The sequence below is a fragment of the Vulpes vulpes genome, chromosome 2 (genome assembly GCF_048418805.1).
Source record: "Vulpes vulpes isolate BD-2025 chromosome 2, VulVul3, whole genome shotgun sequence".
Taxonomy (NCBI): domain Eukaryota; kingdom Metazoa; phylum Chordata; class Mammalia; order Carnivora; family Canidae; genus Vulpes; species Vulpes vulpes.
Window position 1 is genome coordinate 44,747,306 of NC_132781.1, and position 13,901 is coordinate 44,761,206.

Sequence of the window (13,901 nt, forward strand, 5' to 3'; positions counted from 1 at the left end):
GAGAGTCCTGTCAGAATCACATGCGTCACACGTTGTCAGAGTTCTGAGAGAAGAGCAAAGTCCACAGAGTCTGTTCAGAACAATTTCCAGATGCCCTTTAAAATCTTCAAATCCCAGAATGGGAAGTGGAAGACAGAAAAGAGGGGGTGGGGGAAACAAACAGACCTCATAAAACTGGCCGAAAAATAGGTATATGTTTTGCAGTAGATGCTTATGGTAGAAATACCTCTCGCTACAGAAGGAAAACCCTGTTTTCTGGGGAGTTTTATATACAGCCTACTAACTATACAGTTGATTGATTAACTTTACAATAGAGTTGACAGGAAAATGTTTTTTTGAAGAGGATGCTGACAAGACAAGGGGGGAATAAGCATAAATTTGATGCGGATATTAGCGATGTGTCCCATGTGTACAGTGCTTTGGTTTTCACAGTATCTCCACACACATCACCTCATTTAAGTTCCAAATTGGTCCTGATATGTTGGCATTACCATGTGAGGCAAGCAGGTGTGACCTGCCCCAGCTGTAAAATCATGTCACCAGTGACATCCACTGAGAGGTCAGGGCCAGGAAGAGTAAATCGGGCCCCTTGGAGCCCATTTTCATTCTGTGCTACCAGATTTCCTCCCAAGAAGGAACTTTAAGAGAGTGAGAAAGCACCGGCTCTGGCTCCTGACTCTGATGAGATGTTCTACTATCACACTAAGAAGGAATAGGAACTCCTTCCTTAGGGATCCTTAAAAATAAGTACAGTTAGTGCTCAGTCCTGGGTGGTTCTGATCTTCAGCATCCTGAAGGCAGAAGATGAATTGGAGGCCACAGGTGGTAGGCATTTCCAACAGTTCAGGAGCATAGCGGCCGCGTGCAGTGAGAATATCACCTCCCACCCTTCACTGTTGCATCATCTCAGAATTTAGGCAAATGCTGATTTTTATTAGAGGGAGTTTTATGGATGGAGTAGTAGCATAGCTCTCTCAGTTGAACCAAGGTCAAGCCATGCCCTAAAATGAACTCTTAAGACAAGGGGGTCATCACCTGGGGACCATAGGCCACTTGGAATCAGACAAGTTCACTAAAAGGCTTCAAAGAATTCATGAACTCAGTGAAATTACACGCAGACTTTTTTGTGTATGTGCATTTTTCTCTGCGGAAAGGATCTGTAGCTTTTATCCTCAAAAGTGTCTGTGACCCCAACATGGTTATGAAGCCACTGTTTTAAGAGGCCTCTTTGAAAACCTTTAGTGGACTTGAGATGTCACACACACACACACACACACACACACACACACGAAAAGGCACAGGAGTGAGTCTTGGGATCATTTCTTTACACTCAAGCATTTCTCCTTTCCAGTCAGCACAAGAGAATCATCAAAGTAGACCTCTATGACTTTTCTAACATAAGGTTTGCTTTCTGATTCAGGTTTCAAAATGGACATGGTTAGAATGATCATTTTCTGTGCCTTCTGCACAGACTCTGAGCAACCAGCTCCAGCAACTGCAGCCGGAAAGGGCAGTCCTGTGCAGACTGCACATCACCGATGAATGCCAGAAATTCCACAATAAATCACAATTATATAAAATTATACCATGATGTAGTAGTCTCCAAAAGGATGGACTTTTCAGTGACCGATATGAGTCTAAAAGCATAATATTTTCTACTGAACCAGTGGGCATTTATTTAAAACAAAAGATCCAGCAACCAGGGATAAAACACAAGCCAAGACCTCCTGTCTTCTTTGAGACCCAGTGGGAAAGAAAGGGGGGAAATCCCTAGGGAGGGAGTCATGGGAAGGGTTAAGGGGGTACATTTTCTTACCTCTCCAAGAAGGATACTGAGAAAAAAGAACTATCACTGGTGATTGGGGGTGGGGCAGAGGAAGGGTGTTATAGTCCTTCTGCTTACATGAGGGACCCAGAACAAATTGTTCTTTTTATCTGTGGGGGTGGGGTAGAGAGACAGCATCTCTGTTTTTAGAGTCTTAAAAAGTACTGTACTAATGCTCTCAGGGTACCCCTAGCCAATGGGCCAGGCCACAAGCCCTCCTTTTATTATGTCAGCTGGGAAACAGTCCTGACGGGTGACTAAGCATTTAGGTGCTAGGTAGCCCAGGTACCAAAGACCACCCTTCCTTTAAAAATATCTAGCCAAGGGCAGCCCCAGTAGCTCAGTTGTTTAGCGCCCCTTTAGCCCAGGGCCTGATCTTGGAGACCCGGGATCGAGTCCCACATCGGGCTCCCTGCATGGAGCCTGCTTCTCCCTCTGCCTGTGTCTCTAATGAATAAATAAAATCATAAAAAAAATAAAAAAAAAATAAAAATATCTAGCCAAGAGCCAACACATGCTTACATTTCAAATACAATATGCATGCCCACACATAAAGCAGTCTATTACAATCCTGTTGAATCTTCCATTTTTATATTTAAGGCTCACAGACCGTAACTTTCTTCAGGGAATAGTCTAGCTACCCATAAAGAAAGTTTTGTTACCTAATGCCATTTGTTTATGGGAGCCCCAAGCCCCCGGAAATATATGATAGTTGTGATCCCTTAACAATACACATGACCCAAGATTTCTTCTTGGAAGGCAAGGATGGTTTAACCCTGGAGTTAAACTAATGAAATATATTGCAATGGATCAAAAGAATAAGCATAAAGTAACCATCCAGTTTTTGCTTTTGTTTTTAAAGATTTTATTTATTTATTCATGAGAGACACACAGAAAGAGGCAGAGACACAGGCAGAGGGAGAAGCAGGCTCCATGCAGGGAGCCCGATGTGGGACTTGATCCTGGAACTCCGAGATCATGCCCCGAGCCAAAGGCAGACAGACGCTTAACCACTGAGCCACCCAGGCATCCCTAACCATCCGTTTTTGATAAAACTGTTGGTCAAAATGTTATAGAAGGCCATTTTTTAAAGTTGTGGTAAAATACATACATAAAATTTACCATCTTAACCATTTTTAAGTGTACAGTTCAGTAGTGTTGAATACATTCACATTGATGTGCAGCCAGCACCACCACTGATCCCTGTAACTCTCTTGATCTTGTAAAACTGAAACTGGAGGGATGCGTGGGTAGCTAAGTCAGTTAAGTGCTCGACTCTTGATTTTGGCTCAGGTCGTGATCTCAGAGTCGTGAGATCCAGCCCCATGCCAGGCTCTGTGCTCAGCAGGGAATCTGCTTGAGACTCTCTTTCTCCCTCTGTTCTTCCTCCTGCTCGCTTTCTCTCTCCCTCTCTCTCTCTCAAATAAATGAATAAATTTTTAAAGGAAAAAACAAACTGGAACTGTATACCCATTAACAATGCCACATTTCTTCCATGTCCACTGTCCACCCAGCCCCTGGCAACTGCCATTACAAACAACTTCAATCTTTGCGAATTGGACTACTTTAGGTACCTCACATAAATGGAATCACACAGTGTTTGTCTTTTTGTGACTGGCTTCTTTCACTTAGCACAGTGTCCTGAAGTTTCATACGTGTTCTAACACGTGTCAGAATCCCCTTCCTTTTATGGCTGAGTAATATTCAAGACTATTTTGTTTACCATGTTGAAGAGTATCTGTCTCACACCAATGGTTGATATTACATCTGAAAGTAAAAGATCATGATTGGGTAGGAGTTAGAGGTGCTTACTACTTACTGTTTTGTTCTGGAAATTCCAGCCAGTGTAGTTCTATAAGAAAAAGGAAGTAAATAGTATAATTGTTGGAGAAAGAGGATAAAGTTATCCTTATGTGCAAATAGCTTGGCTTTCTATTCAGGCTAAAATGTGCTTTGAAATAAGAATGTGCTTTCAAAAGTTAGCTGTTTTACAGCTTCACCTTTCTATTTGTGATCTCGATCCCACCCTCTGGCCTACGCAAGGACATTGTTCTTGAATTTTTCCTTCTTATCAATTTTTTCCTCATCTGGATTATCTCCAAAAATGTATGTTTGAGTATCTCCCATCTATAAAATATCCACCCCTGACCACATCATGTGTTTTTCCAGCTACAGTTCTAGTCTCTGCTCCCTTTACAGCAAAACCCTTAAAGAAAGTTGTCTATAGTCACCACCTTAGCTCCTGTTTCGTGTTGGCCAGCGGACTCTAGGTGTGTGTGCTAGACAGAGCTGCATCCCAGTCCCTCCCGCTTCCAGTTGCTCTTTCATCCTTATGCCCCTGACTCCTTCTTGACCTGTCAAGGTCACAGATGACCTTAGTTGCCACATCCTCGGGTCAGTTCTCTGTCCTCATCGTACTCAACATCTCAGTAGCATTTGGCACAGGAGTCTACTCTCTCCTCCCCAGAAGAGTTCTGTCACCTGCCTTTCGGGACATCAGAGTCTCCCTGTTTTCCTCTCATGTCACTTGTCACTCCTTAATCTTCATGGGTGGTCCCTGGCTCTGCCCCTGGGCTGCTTTCTCCTCTGTGGCCATGCCCTCTCTCTGGATAACCTCACGCAGGCCTGTGACCCCAAACAGCATCCAGGCTGCCTGGATGATGATCCCTGATAGATCTCATGATCCCCACTCTGGCTCCCCCAGAGATTTGTAAGTCCGCATGCCTACTTGCAGTCTCCACTTGCACATCTAGTGGGCACCTCAGATTGACCTGTCTCATCTTGATTTTTTTTCTCTTGCAAGCTTTCTCCTACCCCATTGCTCCTCATCTTGGTCAGTGGGACCCCTTGACACCCTTTTGCTTAAACCCCAAAACCACAATATATCCTTTCCTTTCTCTCATCCCTTCCCCGCATTCAATTTGTTAGCCTGCTCTATTGACTGTCTCCAAAATATATCATGTCCTCACTCTGCTGCTGTAACCGAGGTGGCTGCCACTGCTGTCCACTCTTGCCATAGCTATTTGCACTGGCCTCTCCAGATCCTTCCTTCCCCTAGTCTTCCTCTGTGGGCTGTTCCTTCAGGGCTGCCAAAGTGACCTTTTAAAATGTAAATCAGATCACACCACTCCCCTGCTTAACCCTCCATAGCTTCCTGTTACACTTAGAGTAAAATTCCATCATATTTATTGGACCACAGGGCCTTAAAGATCTGTCAAGAGTGCCCTTTGGACCTCACCTCAGCCCCCTCCCTCACTCCATGGGGCTCTTCCATCCCAGCCAGTCTGCCTTCCAACCTCTAACCAGGTTCCCTGGGCCTCAGGTGGCCTCCCCCCAGGCGCATGTGACTCACTCCCATCACATGAGGGGTCTGTGGTCAAATGCTCTTTCTTCAAAGATGCCTTCCCTGATCACTCTCTAAAATATGTACCACTCCCCCTCAGCATGCCTTTGCTCTTACTCTGCTCTCTTTTCTCTTATGAAGTATCTGAAATTATTTTTCTGTTTATATTCTTGTTTGTTATTTGTGTCTCCCACTAGAGTAGAAACTCTGTGAAGACAGCCACTTCATTTGCCTTGTTCTATCTTGTATTCTTTGTGCTTAGCATAGGGCTGGCACGTAGTAAGTGCTCAGTTAATATCTGTTGAATGAATTTTAGCACTTACCAGTCACAAAATATATTGGGAAGAAACAATGTATTTACTATAGGGAGACATGGAATGCCTACATATCAATAAGCAAAAGATAACCAACAAAAACAAGGCATCATTTTTTCCTGCCAAATTAAAAAAACTAATATTGGTAAGAATACTGAGAAATGGGCTCTCTTGTTTGCTATTTCTATTGGTGGAAATAGAAAATTGTCCAAGCTTCTGTAAGTGATGAGTCATGGGTGATTTTTACTCAGCTTTTATGGTTTGTTGTGTGTTTCTTACTTTTCCCAATAATGACTTTTCTCCCCCCAATTACCTTTTAAACTAGAGAAATTCCTTCATCTTCCTCCATGCCCCCTTCTAAAACTATTAACCTGGCTGGATCCTTGCAGTAGCAAACTTACAGAACTGATCCCCGCAGTGGAATGGTCTTACTCTGTTGTTGAACCTCTTCTAAAAAATGTTGAATCTGTGGCCTATATCAGGTTTCCCTGGAATGTTGCAATTCTGGGCAGTACAGACTATATGTGCAGACTTGCTCTTGCTCTAAGGACTGGTTTGGGAACCCATTGGAGAGGCGGGACCCCCTAACTTAGAGGTAGAGTCCCACAGCCTTTCCTGCCAAGACCCAGGTCTCCACAGCCAGGGGAAGCCTAACATTTGTTGGTAGATACCCCACCCGACTCTGTTGCTGCTCGGGATTGAATTAAAAACAATAATAATCTGCTCTGTACAGCTGGCCTTCTGGTGCCTGCTATCTTTGGCCTCATCCGTGTCCCATTCTGCCAATGCCCAGGCGACTGGCTCCCCTGTGTGGGCCTCTGGCCCCCGGAAGGGAGGCTGTGGCTGAATCACCAGTGGGCCATTCTTCCATTTCCCCTGGCTTTTTTCTTCTCTGGAGCTGCCTTGGTGGTTGGACATTTTGTTTAGTTAGATTGCTTTCTGGCTTTGGCAGTTAAATGCCAGAGCACGCAGTGGCCCACCTGAATGGTGTTCACCCTGATGGCTGGGAGCAGATAACAGCTGGCCCACACTCTGTGCCCTGTCCTGGGCTGGTGCATTCATGCTTCCTCAGCCTTGTCCCTCCTAGACCCTGCTCCTCTAACAAGTTGGCTGTTTGGAGTGGCACCGAGAGCTGAGGATTGGGGCTGGCTCAGGATGTTGTTCCTTTGTGGTTGTGGGTGGATGGCACACACAGCCACTGCCGATATTCCAAGTGTAGGAATGCAGTGGAGCAGAGGGGCCAGATTCTAGCTACTTGGTCTTCTGTTGGGTACCCTTGTCCCCTGTCCCCCGGGGCTCAGGGGCCCAGCAGAGCTGGGAAGCAGGGGAGCACCTGCCTGCTGATAGGGTTGAGAAACACCAATAAAGGGCCTCCCTTCCTGCCTTAACCATCTGGTGTTGGGGGTGCGTGTGTAGTTCATTTCCCAATACATCTTCATCTTCATGCTTTTTAGAGGAAATGCCCGTGGGAGAGGTGAGAGAGGAGTGCTCTCTCCAAGCAAGTGTAATCCTCCGTTGGTCTCTGTCACAGGCTGAGCCTAGGTGGGACTCAGACCCCCTGCCCTGCCACAGACTGCAGAGGCCAGTGGGGTTGTAGCTTCCTTGTTTGTTGATCTGTGCTTCGGTGTTTTCCAGTTCATGTGACCATCAGGCCCAGGAGGGGCTCAAAAGGATGCTGCAATTAATGCAGTTAGGCCTGAACCATCTCTTTCTCTTTTCTTCTTACAGCTGAAACTTTGGAACAAATATCGAATTTCCAACATTCCATCGCTAATATTCCTAGACGCTACCACCGGGAAGGTCGTGTGCAGGAATGGGCTGCTGGTGATCCGTGATGACCCAGAAGGTAGGACCTTGGCATGTCCATCCCGTACTCCCTGCTCTGTCCCCCGACCCTGACTTCATCGCCATTGGTAGAGGACATACTGATAAAATATATATGAGTGGATTTACTTGGCTGGCGGATCTTCTCGTGATGAAATTATAGAATTCTCCAGGTCATGGTTAAGATTTTTAAAGAGATCAGAATGTCCCTCCTGGGGGCTTTTTAAATTCATGGGTCAAAGGAGATGGAATCAGAAAAAGGAAGTTCTGTTTTTTTTTTTTTTGTTTGTTTGTTTTTTTTTTTTGTTTTTTTTTAGGAAGTTCTGTTTTGAGGGCTGAAGAGGCTGTTGAGAAACAGCAAGAGCCCGGAGACTGACTTCTGGTGCTGTGTCCATGGCAGCTGCCACCTTAGCAATTAGAGGCAAACTCAGCAGTTGTGAGGTTTTTGTCTCTTTAAAATCCTACCATAGCAAAGTCACAGCCTCTGTGTTGCTCTCCTGGCCTCAGGGGTGACCAGCCTCATTTCTTGGTGCCAGCCCAGTCCTGTGGCCTTGGCCTTGCTGACTGGCCTTGGTGGGTGGGTGCCCATACACTGGGTAGGCTTCTCTTACCATCGTCCTGCTCACTGGATGATGATGTCCTGCTCACTTTCATCATTTAGAGGAAATGCCCGTGGGAGAGGTGAGAGAGGAGTGCTCTCTCTGAGCAAGTGTAATCCTCCATTGGCCTCTGTCACAGGCTGAGCCTGGGTGGGACTCAGACTCCCTGCCCTGCCACAGACCGCAGAGGCCAGTGGGGTTGTAGCTTCCTTGTTTGTTGCTCTGTGCCAGGTCTGGTTCTTTCCTCTCTGCACTGGAGTCAGAAAAGCATCCTAAGGTCTTCCCTTTCTCACTTATTGATTAGAGGATTCAACCCTGGTAACAAATTTTCCTAGGAAAATTTTCACCTGCTTTAAAGAATTACCCTCAGTAAAAACAAAGGCTTGGTGGAACCAAGTCTTCACCTTCTCAAATCACACACACACACACACACACACACACACACACACACACACACACACTACTCTGAGCTTGTTAAAAATGCAGATTTCTCAGCCCTAAGCCCTCAGGGGAAGTCCTTGCAGAGCCCTTGCTTAGAAATAATGGCCAGTCCCCTCCAGATATGTTTGGGGCTGTTTGTTTCAGGGTGGGCTTGGCCACTTACATTTTGAACCAGTCTGTGCCTCTCCCATCCCCCACCCACCCAGGCGATTTTGGAAGCAGTGGTCCATGGACCACCCTGTGAGAAAACACTATTCTGTGGCTCTTCCTGCCTGGGGCTTAAGTGTCATCAGAATGTAGAACATCTGGGTTGAGTGAGTTTTACTCTTTCCTTTTACTGGATTTAATTCTCATTTGGTTCCCTGGGCCCCAACCCAGACCAACTGCATCAGAATCCCTGGGGGTTGGCCCCAGGAGCATCATATTATAAAATTCCCCCAGCTGATTCTAAAATGCTGTCAGAGTTGGGAGCCACTGAGATTCCAGGGTTGGACTTGAAGAAACTCATGATTCTTACACAAGGCAGTGATTCCCCAACCTGGCACATCATCAGACTTACCTGGGGAGTCTGTGTTGCTTTATGTTGAACATATCTCTTCAGCCTTGGCCCCAGATTCCAAGACGCAGAGCATGACCCAGGCTTCCATATTTTCCAGAAGCCCCTCAGGAGATGCACCCTGTGATCACCCAGGTTTGGGAACCATTGTGTTGAAGGTGGGTAGGGCTCTGCCATGAATGGGTTCTGCCTTTGTTTCTGTGTTTTAGCTCTAGATCATCTGCACATGTTAACAAATACTGTTTGATGATAAAGCTGGGTCAGAAACCACAAGGAAGGGTCTTAACCTTCTCACCACCTGTTGCCTCTTTCAGGTTTGGAATTCCCTTGGGGACCTAAGCCCTTCAGGGAAGTCATTGCAGGTCCCTTGCTTAGAAATAATGGCCAGTCCCTGGAGAGCAGCAGCCTGGAGGGGTCTCACGTGGGAGTCTATTTCTCCGCACACTGGGTGAGTGGTCAGTTCCTCGTTAGTCCAGATGGGAGGAAGCAGTGACAGTGCTGCCAAGACCAGTTGTGGTTGGCTTTTGGAAGCGTTAACTGCTAGGCCATGACTTCCTGGTGTTCTTACTTCCTTCTGCACCAGAGGTGTTGACATGCTGTGGCTGCTTATTATCATGAAGGATAATAGCAGCAAGAAGATGACTTCTTTTGACTGGCCTAAGAGGACAGTCTTCCTAACCCATTCTGACGAAGCTTCTAGCAGTCTCCAGGGGAGTTCACCTGCTGGCATGCTATGGGATGGAAGGAGCCTGTGCTGGATGCTTGCCATTCCGAGAGGCATGTTTGTTTCTGCCTCTTTAGTAAGCTGGGTTTCACCACCGCAGTCCTACTTGCATCCTGCTCGCCCAGTCTCTGTTGTCAAGTGGCTGGGAAATGGGAAGGCAAGAGACAGCATCAAGCCGCAGGATCCCATTCTCCTCTTTCAGTGTCCACCTTGCCGAAGCCTCACCCGGGTCCTGGTGGAATCCTACCGGAAGATCAAGGAGGCAGGCCAGAAATTTGAGATCATCTTTGTTAGTGCGGACAGGTAATGTGTGCTGGGGAAGGTGGCTGTGTAGTTCCCTTTTCCAGAGGTGGTTAACATGCATTTCTCCTGCCTTACATGTCTCACCTCCTAAGTGCAGAACATGGAGGTGGGGGTTGGGGTGAATGGCAGATGGACAGATGCATTTCAGATCTTCTCACACAATTATCTGAAAGGACGCCAAGAAAAACCTATCTTAGCTGTAAATATCGGGGCATGTCCCACTTCCGGCCTGGGTCACTTGAGATTAGGGCACAGTTTTCTGATTTGTTCAGTGTTTTGGATCGTGATGAAAGGGCATGGAGGGGAAGAATGGAAAGAAAAGAACCAGAAGCTAATGGAATGTGATACCTGTCTGGGATGGCTCTGCCCTAATTTTCCTTCACTCCGGCCATGTACTTTGCCTGGGGGGTGTCCTAAAAACAAGAAGGGCTAACCCCTCCTGGAGTACATCAGGTCCTTTTCCCCTCAACTTCCTCTGGCGTGTGCCCTCTTGCTGGTTTTAGTCATCACCAAACTACAGCTCTGATTCAGGCTGAGCCACCAGGTGCTTCTGCTTCTTAAATCCCTGTTCACAGAAGGTTCTCTGGGATACTGACACACTGAGGGCATTCTGTATCTTTGATACAGAATGCACTATACTGTGCTCAGTTTACTGGCCCGTGGTCTTGCCCTGCTGCTCCCCACATCCCCATCTCTGCATGTGACTGGGGAGAAGTTTAAAGGCATGCCACATGGGGCAGTTTCTTATTATTATTTTTTTAAGATTTTTATTTATTCATGAGACACACAGAGAAAGAGAGGCAGAGACATAGGCAGAGGGAGAAGCGGGCTCCCTGCAAGGAGCCTGATTGGGGACTCGATCCAGGATCTCTGGATCATGCCCTGAGCCAAAGGCAGAAGCTCAACCACTGAGCTACCCAGGTGTCCCATGGGGCAGTTTCTTTTTTTAAAGCTTTATACAGCATCAACTTTATTGAAGTATAATTCACATACAAAATACATTTTGGGTGTACGATTCAATGAAAATCGCCTCATGTAGGTACCCCTGAGATCATCACAGTTAAGTATAGAACATCTCCATCATGCACAAGATGCCTCCTGCCCCTTCCCAGTCAGTCCCCATCCTCAAACTGCAACCCCAGGGAACCCCAGATCTGTTTTTTTTTTATCACTTTAGTTAGATCTGTCATTCCTAGAGTTTTTTATACTCAGAATCATAGGCTTATGCTTGGTGAAAAGTGTCTTCTCGTACACAGCACAGTCATATGCACAGATTAGAAGGATCAGTGGACATGCAGTGTCTGTGTGTACATCTAGGCTTCTTATGAAGGTACCAGCTATCTGTGTTGACAAATAAGAAGTTGAGCATGAGTTAACCTGGGATCCAGAGGAGCAAGCTACTTGAAATGGCCTGGCAGTCTAGTTCACATCTGCCTGTTGTGTGGAGGCTGTTGCTTCCTGGGATACACCAAGAAGATTAAAATAATTACCTCTTGTAGCCTGGTGTCTGAGGAGTGTGACAGTTCGAGGCCCTGGCTTCTGCAGAGCCCTGGCCATAACTTGGTAGACCCTCCAGTGGTTCTTTCAGGGATAATAGAGCCTTTCTTGCATGTGTGTCTCCGTAGGTCAGAGGACTCATTCAAACAGTACTTCAGTGAGATGCCCTGGCTTGCTGTCCCCTATACTGATGAGGCCCGGCGGTCACGCCTCAACCGGCTGTATGGAATCCAAGGTAGGCATTCTTGACTCCGCGGGGCTCCCTGGAGACCTGCCCAACCGGGGTCACCAAATCTTTGGCTCTTCTTTTAGAGTGAAAAGGACATCTTTATTTCCATAAATGCTTGTGTTCCTTACCATCTTAAAAATTACATACTGGGAATTCTAGGGTATGTAAATTACACCTCATTAAAGCCTTTTTTTTTTTTTTTTAAAGTACTAGTCCAGGTGAAACAGCCACCTGAGCTTGTGTGCTCTGATGCAGCTGGGCCGTGGAGCACATGCTCCCAAGTGACTTGGCCAAAACTCCATCTTGAGGGTTCTCCTGTCAAACAGACCTAGGAATGGTCTTTGGTTTCATCAATCAGACTCTGAGCCTCAGTTTCCTCATCCACAAAGTGGACATTGTAAATCCTTGCTGCAGAGAATCTCTGGGAACATTCATAGGTTAAAGTGTACAAAGCACTTGAAGGCCCCTGAAGCACAATAGTGAGGGCTGAGTGGCTGGTACTTGTGTAGGTGAAGAAACTGATTTCCAGAGTGTGTTGAAAACGAGGATTTAAAGTACTAATCATGTTTTTCAGAAATAACAGTTATTAAGTGAGACAAACTGTGTTTCTATTCTCTGTTGTATGAATACCTTCTTCCCAGCCTTCACCCAGCCAGGTGTTCTCTTGGTAAAGCACTTAATTGACCTGTTAAGAATTAAATGCATTCTTACATGTCAATTATATCTCAATTTTTAAAAAAGGATTGAGCTCATTTCCTTTGTAGCAGTGGTATGATCCTGGTTAGCCCTAGGCAGACACAGCTCGTATTTGAGTTCTAAGTGCTGCTTATGTTATATGGAGTAGGGGGAAAAAAAGACAAATCAAAATGTAGCCACAAATTCCACAGCTTATGGGGGCACTCATCAGATTCTTTAAGCCTTTTCTTTATCATTTAGAGTAAGCATATGGCTTTGTTTTGAGTTAAGGTTTCAAAAAACTTAATAGTTAATTTAAAATCAGTGCTTCTCCATTTCAAATGTACATAAGAGTCTTCTAGGGAGCTTGCGAAAATGTAGATTCAGATTCTCTGGATCTGACTAGAGTGGGGGCCTGGATTTCTAGCAAGCCCCCAAGTGGGGGGCCCAGGGACCACACTTTGGGTATTAATAAGCTTGGTCTAGTGGCGTCTGGGTGGCTCAGTTGATTAAGCATTGGCCTTTGGCTCAGGTCAAGATCCAGGGTCCTGGGGTTGAGCCCTGTATTGGGCTCCCTGCTCACCCAAGAGCCTGCTTCTCCCCCTCCCTTTGCATCTCCCCCCTACTCATGCTGTTTCTCTCTCACTCACTCACTGTCTCAAATAGATAAAATATTAAAAAAAAATAAGCTAGATGTATTAACCCTTCAAGAATTTTGGAGGCTCACGCCTCCTATTAACAAAAAAGATGAAATGAATTCCCTTCCCAAACAAAAACTGAGTGATAGGAATTGTTTACTGGTCCAGAAGGAAAAGTACTGGGTTGAGTAACTTAAAGAGGTCACAGGCTTATTTCCTTCTAAGCACTCTGTTTGCACAGAGACTTAAACATGCATGCCTTGGCATAGGAGCATCATCTGTTGAGATGAGTATCAAGAGTGACCTTTGGCCAGTGGTACAGAACAGAGGGTTAAATTGCCCCCTTGAGGGACACCTGGCTCAGTGGTTTAGCTAGCGCCTGCCTTCGGCCCACGGGACTCCGGGATTGAGTCCTGCGTCGGGCTCCCTGCATGGAGCCTGCTTCTCCCTCTGCCTGTGTCTCTGCCTCTCTCTCTCTCTGTGTCTCATGAATAAATAAATAAAATCTTTTAAAAAATTGCCCCTTTGTGAGGATAAGTGAAACTTTAGGTCTCTGACTTCATTTATTTATTCATTCAGCAAGTATTTACTGGGGGCTGACTAGAGGATGTTTGTTCTTCCAGGCATGAAAGATACAGTCCTTTTTTTTTTTTTTTTTTTTTTTAAGTTTCTATCCATTTATTCATGAGAGACATAGAGAGAGAGAGAAAGAGACATAAGCAGAGAGAGAAGCAGGCTTCCTGTGGGGATCCTGGCGCAGGACTGGATCCCAGGACCCTGGAGTCATGCCCTGAGCCGAAGACAGACGCTCAACCACTGAGCCACCCAGGCACCCGAGATAACAATCTTGAGTAAAAACACACAATCTCTGCCCTCAAGAAGCTAACAGTCCTAGAAGGGAGACTCACCTCATCGGTCAGTTGTACAAATAAG

The 13,901-nt window shown here is 46.0% G+C and overlaps 1 protein-coding gene across 1 annotated transcript in view; it reads left to right on the forward strand.

The window, feature by feature from the left end:
- NXN (nucleoredoxin) overlaps nt 1-13,901 on the forward strand; it is a 152,391-nt gene that overhangs the window by 114,996 nt on the left and 23,494 nt on the right. The window contains exons 2-5 of the mRNA XM_026016181.2: nt 7,211-7,328; nt 9,217-9,350; nt 9,829-9,929; nt 11,555-11,661. Of these exons, the coding sequence (XP_025871966.2) occupies nt 7,211-7,328; nt 9,217-9,350; nt 9,829-9,929; nt 11,555-11,661 (460 nt within the window). The remainder of the gene's footprint in view (nt 1-7,210; nt 7,329-9,216; nt 9,351-9,828; nt 9,930-11,554; nt 11,662-13,901) is intronic.